The sequence below is a fragment of the Mustelus asterias genome, chromosome 9 (genome assembly GCF_964213995.1).
Source record: "Mustelus asterias chromosome 9, sMusAst1.hap1.1, whole genome shotgun sequence".
Lineage (NCBI taxonomy): Eukaryota > Metazoa > Chordata > Chondrichthyes > Carcharhiniformes > Triakidae > Mustelus > Mustelus asterias.
Window position 1 is genome coordinate 84,627,250 of NC_135809.1, and position 16,940 is coordinate 84,644,189.

The 16,940-nt window shown below is 44.4% G+C and overlaps 1 protein-coding gene across 3 annotated transcripts in view; it reads right to left on the reverse strand.

The window, feature by feature from the left end:
* ptdss2 (phosphatidylserine synthase 2) overlaps positions 1 to 14,292 on the reverse strand; it is a 102,339-nt gene extending 88,047 nt beyond the window's left edge. For 2 of the 3 annotated variants that reach the window (XM_078220451.1, XM_078220452.1), the window contains exon 1: positions 13,978 to 14,285. In XM_078220451.1, coding sequence (XP_078076577.1) covers positions 13,978 to 14,168 — 191 coding nt within the window. In that variant the 5' untranslated portion in view covers positions 14,169 to 14,285. Of the gene's footprint in view, positions 1 to 13,977 lie in introns of all 3 variants that reach the window. The other variant, XM_078220450.1, reaches the window with a different exon arrangement.
* Positions 14,293 to 16,940: the final 2,648 nt, after the last annotated feature.

A 16,940-nucleotide genomic window follows, 5' to 3' on the forward strand; every position in this document is an offset into this window, starting at 1 on the left:
TGAAGTGTGCATCATCGCTAGTTGTTGCAAGTAGTTTGGCCAGAGAGCTAAGCGCACTGGACCAAAAGCAAAATACTGTGGATGCTGGAAATCTGAAATAAAAACAGGAAATACTGGCGGCATCTGTGGAGTGAGAAATAGAGTTTATGTTCTTGACATTCAAGAAGTCAAGAATATAACTTCTTGAATGTTATCTTCATTTCGCTCATCATGGATGCTGCCAGGCTTGGAGTCCATCATTTCCTGTTTTCGTTCAAGTTAAATGTGCTGGCACGCCTGAAGGTTGGCATGCATAGATGATTACAGGGAAGTTATGGATATTTATTTATTGTAGAAGAAACAATGGTGTGTTTTGCATTCACTCTTTATTGAATGCTCATGTCACTGTTCGTTGTTGCACCTGCCACTCGGTAGGACACGGCTGAAGTTGCAAGCTCAGCCGGCCCTCCTTTCAATAGTATAAAAGGACATTGACTGTGAACACTCTCAGCAGGGATAACGGAAATGTTTTAGGTGAATTCAAAGTCCTGTATGGACTCTGCCAGCCAACACCCAGAGCTGGATCCACATGTGGACAGTATTGACACCACTCATTTTCTTACCTTAATGGTTTCCCCCCACCACCAAACCCAGGATGCCAGGTCCTTCCCACTTCACTCCTCCATGCCTCCGACCTTACTCTATGTCCTGTCTTGCATCTCTATTCTGCTCCATCATGCCCCTAACCCCATCCAACACCCGTCTCTCCCCCCCACAAGCTGCCATTCCCCTCCCTTCTGCCGCAGAGTTCGACAAAAAATTTTGTTGACTCCAGACAACTGGTGCAAACCACCTTTACATGAACATGACCAGAGTGCGACAAAGTCAGTGATGCACAAGAGGCTTATCAAAGGTAGGATGCGTCTAAAAACAGCTTTACACTAATGCGTACACATGGCATGCAAACGTATCACAAGTGGGAACCCACCACACCACTGACTTAATCTCTGCACCTCAACCCCTATTGGGAAATCAAAATTTTAACTCCCACCTAATTCAGTCACCTGGCACACCAAATTTCCTACTTTTGCAGGCAAAATAAAAGCCCTCCCCAAAGGACAGTTGAAATCAGTAACTCTCGCCCTTTAAGGAAAGGTCAACTGGAAATTTCAACTGAGTTTGATGGCAGATTTTTGACAGGAAAGGGTATTAAGGATTTCAGATCTGAAGAGTTAAAATGAAGTTAAGATACAAATAACTCAGGATCATGATCAAATGGCGGTACAGGATTAAGGGGCTAAATGACCTACTCCTGTTCCGTCATGCACTGCCGTTTCTGAGCAAAAGTCACAATTCTGTTTAAATTCAAAGTACATTTTTAACAGAATTTATACTGTCCCACCTTCAGCTATAATGTGTTCGACATTTAGGTACATTATTGTACACTGGCAAGCTGGGCAAGATAACGCTGAACAGAATGGTAATAATCTAGCCACTCCAAATAAAGAGCTTAATCTCCATAAACTACCATTAGTGAAACAACAGAAAATGCTGGAAACAATCAATCAGTAGATCAGGCAGCATATGGAGAGAAGTGAGAGAACTTATCAAGAATGCAGCTACCTACATGTGTACAACATGTTGGACAACACTTAGACTATCAGTGAAATATTAGAAAAGTAAATTGAACAATTGAAAATGGAAAGTTTGTGCACCGCTTACTGGGGCCAGAGTCACGGAACGTAATAACCACCATTCAGCTATGCATCGTTCTCAGCATAATCTTCACATAACTGAGCCCAAATGTTTTCTACACATGTTTAAGTTATCTTTGGAGTAGGTTGGCTTGTAAGGGACTCTGGGATTCCAATATCTAGGTCTGATATGAACAAAATGCCAAAGTATCTGCCCTTACTTCTAGTAAAGTTTATTTATTACTCACAAGTAAGGCTTACATTAACACTACAATGAGTTACTGTGAAATTCCCCTTCTTCACCTTAATGTAGTGTTTTGCTCTAACTTTTCAAACCCCATTTAACTCCAGCAGCTCAGTTTTTACAATCATACACTGTGGAACCCATTTTCAATTTCTCTTGACAGTATTAAAACCAGGACTTGCTGCAGCACAAAGTAGTATAGACAAATATACTTACAATGTGCACAGGCAAAACAACTTCATTAAAATTTTCCAAACAGGGTTTGCATTTGCTTGTTGGTTTATGATTTCAAATTCAAAACATGTGCTATAAGCAAAATAAAATAGTGGTATGGCTTCCTAACCAAAGGTCTCAATAATGCAGATGCAGTGATCTTGAAATATTTTCAAGGCATGCTATAACAAGGTTTTAAAAGCATTGGAGTAAATTTCCTGTTTTGTCCAGACATTGGCCCAGATCTTCCAGTCACAGGACCTATAGAGATCAGTCTAGGACACAAGATGCACATCGGGAGCCTATGGATGCCCAACACACAGACCTCAAAGGGAACTGCCCAAAAACTTGCTGCTCCCTGGGACTCTCTGAGACTGTCTCTGACTCCGAGTTACAGTCAGAGACTACAGACAGCCCCGCGACTGTTCACTGAATATTTACCCAGAAAATGTTAGAAAGAAAAAACTAGTCTAACTGATAGGTAACTACTGACTGGAACCCTCCCCCGCCCCCACACCTCTGACTGAGTGCCCAACTTTCCTGACTAATCCTGACCCACCTGCCACTTTACTCACCCTACACAATCACTAATTCATCCACTCACTCATTAACTAACCTTCGCACTGACCATTTAAACTTGCCTCATTGGCAGCGAGTGCTGTGAAAAGGGGAGTGCGTGGTATCAAGTCATCCTCATAATTTTACTCCACTATATGGAGATCTCGGCATTTCTGGAAGACAGTAAGAAGTCTCACAACACCAGGTTAAAGTCCAACAGGTTTATGAAGACCCAGATAGAAATGCAGAGCTGCGTCAGGGTGCAGAAAAGTACAGCCAGGCAGCAATCCAACAGTGACCGCCGTTTCTCAAATGATCTGGGCATTCTGTTCAAAATCCTAATGTAGAAGTGTGGGAGCTCACGGACTTCATTTTTCATTCATTTTCCAGTGGCTATCAGCAACAGTTCGAGCCTCACTCCTGCTTTAGGTCGAGTCTCCATTTATTTCCAAAAGAAAATGACAGGAGATTTCAAACCAAACTGCATAACTCACAGCTGCACTGACCCTTATGAAAGTCAACTGATTGAAAACTACTTAACTGACAACTACGTGGCACCTTTAACCAAACCAAAACGCCACACCGCTTCAGAAGGGAAACGAGAGACCACGCATGAATTAGGATGGGATTTAGTGAAGATAGCGAAAGGCGTGGTTGAAGTGGAATGCACTGAGTAGACTAGACATGGCCAAAAACTAGGAAGATGGAACAGGAGAGTGCACAGATAACTAAGTAACAAGCAGATGGATTCATAAAGCAGAAACAGAACACGAATATACTAACAAGACCAAATGAATTCCAACAAATTTAATAATGTACTGACGATTGCATATAATTCTGTTCTTCTATCAGCAGTGCGGGTAGCCTTAACGTCCTACTCCATCACATTGTACTGGGAAATGTTGATTAAATCCTAACATACTCAAGAGTAATCAAAAATTATTTCTTCAATTTCACGTAATCCTGGCTTCACCTAGATCATAATCACTCAATTAGACATATGATGCTGTCAAACTTTACACAGTTACAATAAAATGAAGCTGACAAGCACGATCAGAAATTGTTAAAAAGTCACCTATTAATGTTTTTTATTCTTTCATGGAAGGTGGCCGTTACTGGCAAGGCAAGCATTTGCTGTCCATCTGTAACTGCCCTTGAATGGCTTGCTGGGCCATTTCAGGTAAAGGTGGCAGATTTCCTCATCTGAAGGACATTAGTGAAATAGATGTATTTTTAGGACAAACCAACAATATTTCCATGGTCACCATTACTGAGACTAGCTTTATATTCCAGATTGTTTTAAACTGAATTCAAATTCCATCAGTTGCCACGGTGGGATTTGAATCTGTGACACCAGACCACTAGGCTAGGCCTCTGGATTACCAGTCCAGTGTTATTACCACTGCACCACCATCTCCCCCTATGTTAATATATTGGGTTAGATTTTGAGGTAAAAAAATGGGCGAGGCCATCAGCACTCTGTTGTTTACATGGAAAGCATACAGTAACTTCCAGCACCTACATGTTATTTACATGGAAAGCATACAGTAACTTTCAGCAACTACACATGTGCAATTAAATGCAGATATCAAGAGGTTGCAGTGCAAGATGTAAAATTCCTCCTAAATATTCCTAAACATAACATCTGGTCATCTGATTCACCAAGATACAAACTGAACTCAAAATGTTAGGGCTTGTCCAATTCAGTGCAAGTACCCCTTTAACAGCATGCAAGTCTTAATTACTAACAAACAACCGTACTGGCGCTGAAAATTAGCAAGTGTGGAATCCCATTCCTTCAAATTTAATCATTGTTTGAACTATTTTTAAACATAAAATCTAACTTTAATTATTACTTTTTGTCTCCTTGCTTACTCTTGAACCAATCATTTTCTCCCTTTCTAATTTGCTTTCTGTAGCTGAGTTGGCATTGAATTCAATATCCGTACTGACACGTCTCTATTCAGTTTCAGTTCTGCTCATTAACATTCCTCCAACTGATTGGTTGACATATGCAAATGTCCAGTTTGAACAGATTCCAATTGCCTTGTAAAGTTGTTTTTTAGATGGTTGGCTAACAAACATTCCCAATGTTGAAGCTATGGACAAATGCAAGTCTAACAAACAGCCCCCTACTCTGAACAAAATCCAGTGCATCACAATTCCACTAGGTTTATCATGCTGGTAAGGCCAACTCCAACCTTCTGATCAAGGAACACTAACGTTGGATGCACATTATCTCAAACTGTGACTGAACAATAGAAATTATCTTTCACTAAGATCTTCCAAATTGGAAGATATGTTTCGTGATTTGGAGCTATTAATATAATGGAAGAATAAATAAATATGGCTGTAGATTTGTTTGAGAAGATATCTATTTCTGCTGTACTGTATAAATGATACATATTACAGAATACTATCAGGCAGGGATTTTGAATGTGTAATCTAATCAAAGATTTTAGATGGCAAACCACGAGAGCAAACTCAGCTGATATATAAACATCAGCTGAATCCATCAATTACGTTACAGACTTATAATCTCTCCCTGGATTTAAAAATAGTCATTATTATATGGGAAGCAGAGGGATGGGAGAGAAGATGAAAGGGGATAAAGGTTACAGTTTGCAACGTGTAAACATCAACCAACTTTGTTTACTTCAATAGGCAATTTACTTCATGACCTTAACAGAAAATATTCACAGATTAATGTGCAGTTACCATACATTTGCGTGATAATTCAGGTTACCAGAAAACACTAGTTCAATAGAAATTATAACCTTATATTGAAATTATAGCTATTTAACATACATTTCCTATGTAATAACTGAATACAAAAAATATTCAATGGTGACACCCTTAAATACCACATGGCAAAAATCACCAGTGCGTGGGGAGTGGTGATCAAAAGAAACATTCTATTAATATCAGATCCTACTGACTTTGTATAATTTTAACTTCCTTACGGTTAAATTGCTCTAGTAGCTCAACTCAGTGATGCTGAGACACAGACCAATAAATTGAATGTGAATTTATTCCATGTCTGAGTTAATCGACTCTCTCCTCCTCCTCCTCCACCCACAAAACAGGAGTTGTATCATTTCATTGTTATTTTTACTTTTCAGATCCAATGGTAAATTGGGCTCTTTTCTCTAGAAAATACAAGGTTCAAGAATGGCCTACAAAGAGGTTTTCAAAATTATAAAGGGGTTTGATGGAGCAGACATAGAAAGAATGCTTCTACTTGTAGCGGAACCCTAAACTAGAAGGCACGGAGATAGCAGCTAACAAATCCAATAAGAAATTCAGGAGAAACATATTTCCCAAGAGATTCATTAGAGGACAGGACTTGCTAACACTAAGTAGTAGAGAGCAGCTACATAATATAAGGGAGGTTGTGTGATGCAGTGGATAGCACTCCTACCTCTGAGCCAGAAGCTCCATGTACAATTACCACCCCAGGATGGCCATGCAAGATACATTCAGAACAGGTTGAGGGTCAGACAGGTTCAGTATCAAAACATGCCAGTTGGAATTGGCAAGAGAGATTCCTGGCTACTGTGAGACAAAGAACGTTGGAGCCTGTCCAGCACGGTCAATAGCCGACACTGTTAATGTAGAAGTGCATATTGCCCACAGTAACTCTGAATCCCTGAGTGAACCATAACACACCAGCATAGAAGTACAAGAAAAAGAGAGAAAAGAATAGAACAATATGCAGATAGAATGAGATTGAGTATAAGGGGCTTGTATGGACACTAGCAAAGCGCATTTGAGGCAAATGACTCGATTCTATGCTGCAAATTCTATATAATTCAATGTAACTGCTGAAATAAGGAAATTGTGTAGTTTGAACAAGTGATGACAATACAGCCAAAATAGTTTTAAGATTGGTTCTGGCTTTATGTTTACACATTGTTTTAGTTGGAAACTTCATTTCAGTAACTTCAATAGCATTACAGGGAATCTTCCATCAAATTAGTGTACTATACTTTTTGGAATGCAGAACAAGACATTTCCTCCAGAAGATCAGGCCTGGTCTTATACGCCACTTCAACTTATCCACCGTTTAAGTGGATTTTAGACATCGAAACATAAAAAATAGGAGTAAGGGGAGGCCATTCAGCCCCTTGGGCCTTCTCCATCATTCATTATGATCACGACTGATCGTCCAACTCAATAGCCTGATCCTGCCTTATATCCTTTGATTCCCTTAGTCCTAAGTGCTATATTGGACTGCTTATGAAAAAATACAAAGTTTTGGCCTCAATTACTTTCTGTGGTAGTGAATTCCACAGGCTCACCATTCCGAGTGAAGACATTTCTCCTTACCTCCATCCTAAATGATCTACCTTGTATCCTTGGACTGTGACCACTGGTTCTGGGCACCCCACCATGGGGAACATCCTTCTTGCAACTAGTCCTGTTAGAATTTTACAAGTTTCTATGAGATTCCCCCTTCTTCTGAACACCAGCGAATTCAATCCTAATCAACTCAATCTCTCCTCATTCCTGCCATCCCAGGAATCAGTCTGGTAAACCATCTTTGCACTCCCTCTAGAGCAAAGAAAATTCTTTCTCAGATAAGGAGACCAAAACTGCACAGAATATTCCAGGTGTGGCCTCACCAAGGCCCTGTATCATTGCAGCAAGATATCCTTGACCCTGCACTCAAATCCTCTCGGTATGAAGGCCAACATACCATTTGCCTTTTTTACTGCCTGCTGCACCTGCATGCTTACCTTCAGTGACTGGTGTACGAAGACACCCAGGTCTTTGTGCACATTCCCCTCCCCTAATTTATGGCCAGATGTTTCTGACTGTAAGGGACCTACATTTGTCTTCACCAATCTCTTTCCCCTCACATACCTTTAGAAACTTTTGCAGTTATGTTCCCCACAAAAATACTCTTGTACTCTATTTTCCCCCTCTTTATCAGTCCCTTCGTCCTCCTTTGCCGAATTCTAACTGTTCCCAATCCCTAGGTCTGTTGTTTTTCTTGGCCTCTCCCTTGGACCTAATACTATCTCTAATTTTCCTTGTAAGTCATGGTTTGGCCATCTTTCCAGTTTTACTTTTGCGCCAGACAGGAATAAACAATTGTTGCAGTTCACCCATGCGCTCCTTGAATGTTTGCCATTGCCTATCCATCATCATCCCTTTAAGTAATGTTTCCCAATCTTGCATAGCCAACTCACACCTCACATCATCATAGTTACCTTTATTATTAAGATTCAGGTCCCTAGTCTCAGAAACTCTGTCTTGATGAAAAATTCTATAATTTTATACTCACTCATCCCCAAGGGGTCTCGCACAAGTAGATTGCCACTTATTCCTTTCTCATTACACAATACCCAGTCTAGAATGGCCTGCTCTTTGGTTGGTCCCAGAATTCCATGAATTCCTCCTGAACTGTATTGTGACTAATTTAATTTGCCGATGCCTTGTAAATAAATCCAAGCAAACCCCAGGCTTCATCCCAAATGCCTCCAGTCAACTCACGTCAATCCTATATGGCAGTATTCAAGCTGGAAGGCATGAAATGTGCAGAAGAAAATGGCAGGAACATAGTTGCTCACCATAAGTAGAGAGTCAGTGAGAAAAACGTTCAGGACTGGCCAAAGTAAAGGATGTGTTGTGTGCAGCCAAGACCACCAAAAAAGCAAACTGTAGATCTAAGGTGTACTAACATTGAACAGAAATTGGAAGAACATGTGTTTACACCTCAAGCTGCATGCCACAAGTTCAATACAGTTCAGCTGTCTGAAGGCTAGACAAATGGCTAGACTTCAGAATTACTCATTTTAACGATGATCCATTGTGATGTTTTATGCGACAAAGGAGATGCTAGACAACTACCTCTTCTGTCAAGAGGAAGATTGAGGAAGAGCACAAACAGCATCTAGCATCCTAAACATGTACAGTGTCTGAATGGGACATTAGGTATGGATAATCCATCAAAGTTGGATTATCAGCAGACCAGGGAAACCCTAGACTCAACCAGAGGGATACGATGACATGGAGGATGAAGACTCAACCAGAGGGATACGATGACATGGAGGATGAAGGGAACGACACTCCTGGACCCAGCCCCAAGCCAGCAGCAAACTTTCACTCAAACACAGAGAATGAAGATTTCAAAAGCTTCTCTGATACAGAGTAAACCGTCAAAAATGTTCATAGTTAGCAATTCATGTGCTAATATACAATTTCCCTGAGGTAACGTTTGTTTCACGTTTATCACTGTTAGTAAACCGGATTAGGATTTTCTAAAAAATGTGTGCCATGGTTTTTCTTTATCATTGATAAATGTACTAATAAGAGATTTGAATTTTTCTGGTCTGGTCTTATACACAGCGTCAACTTATATACTGAAGAATATGATATATTACACAATTACAGCACCTCATGCAATTTTAAGATAATCTGAAGTATCAATTGCCCAATGACCACAAACTCTGCACAGCTACAGGGGAACACACAAGAAGAAATGAAAACTTCCCCAGATCATCCCCGGATATTCATCCTCTCTCCTCCCCACCTGCAGATATTCCGTCCCTCTCTTCCCCCCCCCCCGCATTCAGATATTCCCTGCCCCTCCCCCCTTTGGATATCTCTGAATATTCTCTCTCTCTGGACCTTCCCTGTCTCTCTCTCTCTCTCTGGATCTTTCCTGTCTCTCTCTCTCTCTCTGGAAATCTGGATCTTTCCTGTCTCTCTCTCTCTCTGGAAATCTGGATCTTTCCTGTCTCTCTCTCTCTGGAAATCTGGATCTTTCCTGTCTCTCACTCTCTCTGGAAATCTGGATCTTTCCTGTCTCTCTCTCTCTCTTGATCTTCCCTGTCTCTCTCTCTCTCTGGATCTTCCCTGTCTCTCTCTCTCTCTGGATCTTCCCTGTCTCTCTCTCTCTCTCTGGAAATCTGGATCTTTCCTGTCTCTCTCTCTCTCTTGATCTTCCCTGTCTCTCTCTCTCTCTCTGGATCTTCCCTGTCTCTCTCTCTCTCTCTGGATCTTCCCTGTCTCTCTCTCTCTGGATCTTCCCTGTCTCGCTCTCTCTCTCTGGATCTTCCCTGTCTCTCTCTCTCTCTCTGGATCTTCCCTGTCTCTCTCTCTGGATCTTCCCTGTCTCTCTCTCTCTCTGGATCTTCCCTGTCTCTCTCTCTCTCTGGATCTTCCCTGTCTCTCTCGCTCTCTCTGGATCTTCCCTGTCTCTCTCTCTCTCTGGATCTTCCCTGTCTCTCTCTCTCTCTCTCTCTCTCTGGATCTTCCTTCTCTCTCTCTCTCTCTCTGTATCTTCCCTGTCTCTCTCTCTGGATCTTCCCTGTCTCTCTCTCTCTCTCTCGATCTTCCTTCTCCCTCTCTCTCTCTCTCTCTGGATCTTCCTTCTCTCTCTCTCCCTCTCTCTCTCTCTCTGGATCCTCCCTGTCTCTCTCTCTCTGGATCTTCCCTGTCTCTCTCTCTCTGGATCTTCCCTGTCTCCCTGGATCTTCCCTGTCTCTCTCTCTCTCTCTCTGGATCTTCCCTGTCTCTCTCTCTCTCGCTCTGGATCTTCCCTCTCTCTCTCTCTCTGGATCTTCCTTCTCTCTCTCTCTCTCTCTGGATCTTCCCTGTCTCTCTCTCTCTCTCTCTCTGGATCTTCCTTCTCTCTCTCTCTCTCTGGATCTTCCCTGTCTCTCTCTCTCTCTGGATCTTCCCTGTCTCTCTCTCTCTCTGGATCTTCCCTCTCTCTCTCTCTCTCTGGATCTTCCCTGCCTCTCTCTCTCTCTCTGGATCTTCCTTCTCTCTCTCTCTCTCTGGATCTTCCCTGTCTCTCTCTCTCTCTGGATCTTCCCTGTCTCTCTCTCTCTCTGGATCTTCCCTGTCTCTCTCTCTCTCTGGATCTTCCCTGTCTCTCTCGCTCTCTCTGGATCTTCCCTGTCACTCTCGCTCTCTCTGGATCTTCCCTGTCTCTCTCGCTCTCTCTGGATCTTCCCTGTCTCTCTCGCTCTCTCTGGATCTTCCCTGTCTCTCTCTGGAAATCTGGATCTTCCCTGTGTCTCTCTCTCTCTGGATCTTCCCTGTCTCTCTCTCTCTCTCTGGATCTTCCCTGTCTCTCTCTCTCTCTCTCTCTGGATCTTCCTTCTCTCTCTCTCTCTCTCTCTCTGGATCTTCCTTCTCTCTCTCTCTGGATCTTCCTTCTCTCTCTCTCTCTCTGGATCTTCCCTGTCTCTCTCTCTCTCTCTGGATCTTCCTTCTCTCTCTCTCTCTCTCTCTCTGGATCTTCCTTCTCTCTCTCTCTCTGGATCTTCCCTGTCTCTCCGTCTCTGGATCTTCCCTGTCTCTCTCTCTCTCTGGATCTTCCCTGTCTCTCTCTCTCTGGATCTTCCCTGTCTCTCTCTCTCTGGATCTTCCCTCTCTCCCTGGATCTCCCCTGTCTCTCTCGCTCTCCCTGGATCTTCCCTGTCTCTCTCTCTCTCTCTCTGGATCTTCCCTGTCTCTCTCTCTCTCTGGATCTTCCCTGTCTCTCTCTCTCTCTGGATCTTCCCTGTCTCTCTCTCTCTCTGGATCTTCCCTGTCTCTCTCTCTCTCTCTGGATCTTCCCTGTCTCTCTCTCTCTCTCTCTCTGGATCTTCCTTCTCTCTCTCTCTCTCTCTGGATCTTCCTTCTCTCTCTCTCTCTCTCTCTCTGGATCTTCCTTCTCTCTCTCTCTCTCTGGATCTTCCCTGTCTCTCTCTCTCTCTCTGGATCTTCCTTCTCTCTCTCTCTCTCTCTGGATCTTCCTTCTCTCTCTCTCTCTCTCTGGATCTTCCTTCTCTCTCTCTCTCTCTCTCTCTGGATCTTCCTTCTCTCTCTCTCTCTCTGGATCTTCCCTGTCTCTCTCTCTCTCTCTGGATCTTCCTTCTCTCTCTCTCTCTCTCTGGATCTTCCTTCTCTCTCTCTCTCTCTCTGGATCTTCCCTGTCTCTCTCTCTCTGGATCTTCCCAGTCTCTCTCTCTCTCTGGATCTTCCCTGTCTCTCTCTCTCTGGATCTTCCCTGTCTCTCTCTCTCTGGATCTTCCCTCTCTCCCTGGATCTTCCCTGTCTCTCTCGCTCTCCCTGGATCTTCCCTGTCTCTCTCTCTCTCTCTCTGGATCTTCCCTGTCTCTCTCTCTCTGGATCTTCCCTGTCTCCCTCTCTCTCTCTCTGGATCTTCCCTGTCTCTCTCTCTCTCTCTGGATCTTCCCTGTCTCTCTCTCTCTCTCTGGATCTTCCTTCTCTCTCTCTCTCTCTCTCTCTCTGGATCTTCCTTCTCTCTCTCTCTCTGGATCTTCCTTCTCTCTCTCTCTCTCTGGATCTTCCCTGTCTCTCTCTCTCTGGATCTTCCTTCTCTCTCTCTCTCTCTCTCTGGATCTTCCTTCTCTCTCTCTCTCTCTCTGGATCTTCCCTGTCTCTCTCTCTCTCTGGATCTTCCCTGTCTCTCTCTCTCTCTGGATCTTCCCTCTCTCCCTGGATCTTCCCTGTCTCTCTCGCTCTCCCTGGATCTTCCCTGTCTCTCTCTCTCTCTGGATCTTCCCTGTCTCTCTCTCTGGATCTTCCCTGTCTCTCTCTCCCTCTCTCTGGATCTTCCCTGTCTCTCTCTCTCTCTCTGGATCTTCCTTCTCCCTGTCTCTCTCTCTCTCTCTCTGGATCTTCCTTCTCTCTCTCTCTCTCTCTCTCTCTCTGGATCTTCCTTCTCTCTCTCTCTCTGGATCTTCCCTGTCTCTCTCTCTCTGGATCTTCCTTCTCTCTCTCTCTCTGGATCTTCCCTCTCTCTCTCTCTCTGGATCTTCCCTGTCTCTCTCTCTCTGGATCTTCCCTGTCTCTCTCTCTCTGGATCTTCCCTGTCTCTCTCTCTGGATCTTCCCTGTCTCTCTCTCTCTGGATCTTCCCTGTCTCTCTCTCTCTGGATCTTCCCTGTCTCTCTCTCTCTCTGGATCTTCCCTGTCTCTCTCTCTCTGGATCTTCCCTGTCTCTCTCTCTCTGGATCTTCCCTGTCTCTCTCTCTCTGGATCTTCCCTGTCTCTCTCTCTCTCTGGATCTTCCCTGTCTCTCTCTCTCTGGATCTTCCCTGTCTCTCTCTCTCTGGATCTTCCCTGTCTCTCTCTCTCTGGATCTTCCCTGTCTCTCTCTCTCTGGATCTTCCCTGTCTCTCTCTCTCTCTCTGGATCTTCCCTGTCTCTCTCTCTCTCTCTGGATCTTCCCTGTCTCTCTCTCTCTGGATCTTCCCTGTCTCTCTCTCTCTGGATCTTCCCTGTCTCTCTCTCTCTGGATCTTCCCTGTCTCTCTCTCTCTGGATCTTCCCTGTCTCTCTCTCTCTGGATCTTCCCTGTCTCTCTCTCTCTGGATCTTCCCTGTCTCTCTCTCTCTGGATCTTCCCTGTCTCTCTCTCTCTCTGGATCTTCCCTGTCTCTCTCTCTCTCTGGATCTTCCCTGTCTCTCTCTCTCTCTGGATCTTCCCTGTCTCTCTCTCTCTCTGGATCTTCCCTGTCTCTCTCTCTCTCTGGATCTTCCCTGTCTCTCTCTCTCTGGATCTTCCCTGTCTCTCTCTCTCTGAATCTTCCCTGTCTCTCTCTCTCTGGATCTTCCCTGTCTCGCTCTCTCTGGATCTTCCCTGTCTCTCTCGCTCTCTCTGGATCTTCCCTGTCTCTCTCTCTCTGGATCTTCCCTGTCTCTCTCTCTCTGGATCTTCCCTGTCTCTCTCTCTCTGTGGATCTTTCCTGTCTCTCTCTTTCTCTCTGGATCTTCCCTGTCTCTCTCTCTCTGGATCTTCCCTGTCTCTCTCTCTCTGGATCTTCCCTGTCTCTCTCTCTCTGGATCTTCCCTGTCTCTCTCTCTCTCTGGATCTTTCCTGTCTCTCTCTCTCTGGATCTTCCCTGTCTCTCTCTCTCTGGATCTTCCCTGTCTCTCTCTCTCTGGATCTTCCCTGTCTCTCTCTCTCTCTGGATCTTCCCTGTCTCTCTCTCTCTCTGGATCTTCCCTGTCTCTCTCTCTCTGGATCTTCCCTGTCTCTCTCTCTCTGGATCTTCCCTGTCTCTCTCTCTCTGGATCTTCCCTGTCTCTCTCTCTCTGGATCTTCCCTGTCTCTCTCTCTCTGGATCTTCCCTGTCTCTCTCTCTCTGGATCTTCCCTGTCTCTCTCTCTCTGGATCTTCCCTGTCTCTCTCTCTCTGGATCTTCCCTGTCTCTCTCTCTCTCTGGATCTTCCCTGTCTCTCTCTCTCTCTGGATCTTCCCTCTCTCTCTCTCTCTCTGGATCTTCCCTGTCTCTCGCTGCTCCACCATCTCCATTAACTCACCAGAAGAAGGTGACGGTTCCATCATCAAACACCTCAGACTCGGTGCTCCGCCGGTCCTGCTCCTCCCGCCGCCCACCGCCGCTCTTCCTCGCCGGTTCCCCCCGCTGCTGTCGACCTGCCGCCGGCTCCGGGACACCCAACAAACCGTTGGGTTCTCCCGCGGACGGCTTCCTAACTGCATTGCGGATCATAGTGCGCGGACTCGCAGGCGCTGCGCTCCCTCCCGCTGCCCGCCGGCACCCAGCTGCCAACTCGCTAGCCGGCCTCCCGTCCCATCACTGCGCATATACCAGCCGCCACCGGAAGCCAGTCCCCTGCGCATCTCATCCGGTAGCCAGAGCGAAGCTAAGGGGGCAGTTGCTGCAACCAGAATGAGGTTAAGGGGGCACTTCCTGCAGTGAGAATGAGGTTAAGGGGGCACTTCCTGCAGTGAGAATGAGGTTAAGGGGGCACTTCCTGTGAGCGGCGTCAGCTTCATTACTAAAGCATGGCTCAGGTGTACGTTTTGGTGTTGAAGCAATGCTAGGCTGCACTCTACAGTCATAAACTTATTTAATAAATCTTTACTGTTAGTCACAAGTAGTCTTGCATTAACACTGCAGTGAAGTTACTATGAAAATCCCCTAGTCGCCACACTCGGGCGCCTGTTGGGGTAACGCTGAGGGAGGATTGAGCATAGCCAATGCGCCTAACCAGGACGCCTTTCGGACTGTGGGAGGAAACCAGAGCACCCGAACCTGGGTCCCTGGTACTGCGAGGCAGCAGTGCTAACCACTGTGCCACCGTACTGCCCAAAATACTGCAGATACGGGAGACTTGAAATAACAACAAAAACTGCTGGAAAATCTCAGTCGGTCTGCTAACATCTGAGGAGAGAGAAAAACAGTTGAAATCATTTCGAGTCCAACATGACTGTTCTTCGGAACAAATTTATTTAGATGGAAATAAGAATTGTTGTGCATTTAAATGAATGCAAGTTAGCTTCATGTTACCACCAATGATGGCATGTTGGTTTTGGTACATTTGCCAACATTGCATTATTCTTTTTACTGCTATTGGAAAGGAGGAAGATACAGTTATTGTGGTCCCATGTCGGTGGAACGACATAATAAAGAACAGGGTTTCTGTTGAATTATCAAGAAATATGAGTTGAAGGTAATATTGTCCAAACCATGTGCAAATTGGCATAGAGAAATCAAATCAGCAAGTTAACAGGTGGCGAAAGAAAGGTTCTGTTTCTTGGAACGCGGGTACCAATACCGAGATGGGACAAGGATTTCACTACTGGGATGGACTTCACCAGAACGAGGCTAGGACAAAGAAATTTAAACCATTGAAAAGAGGAGAGAGCACAGACAAACAAAAAAGTCTAATAATTAGATAAATGGTTAAGAGCAACACCCATAAATAGGACAAAGGTGATACTGCTACAACTACAACAATAACTTAAGGGAATGGCTACAGCACTGAAGGAGGCTATTTGGCCCATTGTGTCACTGCCAGTTCTCTGTAAGATCAACTCACTCGTCCTTTCCTCATAATCATTCAAATGTTTTCTCTTCAGATAATTGTCCAATTCTCTTTTGAAAGCCACGGTTAAAACTGCCTCCACCACATTCTCAGGCAACGCATTCCAGATTCTAACCACTCACGATGTAAAGAAGATTTTCCTCAAGTTACCTTTGCTTCTTTTACCAGTCACCTTAAATCTGTGCTCTCTGGTTCTCGATCCTTCTGTCAACGGGAACATATTCTCCCGATCTGCTCTGTACAGACCCTTCACGATTTTGAACACCTCTATCAAATCTCCCTTTAATCTTCTCTTTAAGAAGAATAGCCACAGCTTCTCCAATCTATCCATATAACTGAAGTTCCTCATCCCTGGAACCATTTTCGTAAATCTCTTCTGCCCCCTCTCTAATGCATTCACTTCCTTCCTCAGGCGTGGTGCCGGGACAGAATACTTCAGTTAACACAAAAGTGAAAGTATCGTGAACTATGAGGAAAATAGTGATGAATTTCAAGAGGGCATAGACAGGCTGATGGAATGGGCAGCCACGTGGTGGATGAGATAAGAAAGCTCACCAATGTCTCTACTTTCTCAGAAGACTAAGGAAATTTGGCATGTCAGCAACGACTCTCACCAACTTTTACAGATGCACCATAGAAAGCATTCTTTCTGGTTGTATCACAGCTTGGTATGACTCCTGCTCTGCCCAAGACCACAAGAGACTACGAAAGGTCGTGAATGTAGCCCAATCTATCACGCAAACCAACGTCTCATCCATTGACTCTGTCTACACTTTCTGCTGCCCCGGAAAAGCAGCCAACATAATTAAGAACCCCATGCACCCCGGACATACTCTCTTCCACCTTCTTCCGTTGGGAAAAAGATACAAAAATCTGAGGTCATGCACCAACCGACCCAAGAACAGCTTCTTCCCTGCTGCCGTTAGACTTTTGAATGGACCTGCCTTGCATTAAGTTGATCTTTCTCTACACCCTAGCTATGACTGTAACACTGCATTCTGCACTCTCTCATTTCCTTCTCTATGAACGGTGTGCTTTGTCTGTATAGCACGCAAGAAACAATACTTTTCACTGTATACTAATACATGTGGCAATAATAAATCAAATCAAAATCAAAGAAAGTTAATGCAGAAAAGTCTGCCGTGATTCAGAACATTTATTTGTTCTGAAGAACAGTGAAGCAAGAGCAGGCAGACTTGGGACTATTTGTACACGAATCATCGAAGATGGCAAGGCAGGTTGAGAAAGTGCTTAATAATGCCTTCAGGATCCTGGTCCTGGGTACAAAAGCAAGGAAGATACAAGAAACATTATATCATGCCTTTAATACGGTAAGATATCCAAAGGAACTTAACAGTTTTATTTTTATCAAATAAAATCTGATACAGTGCCACATATAAAGATATAAGGTCAGATGACCAAAGGCTTGCTCA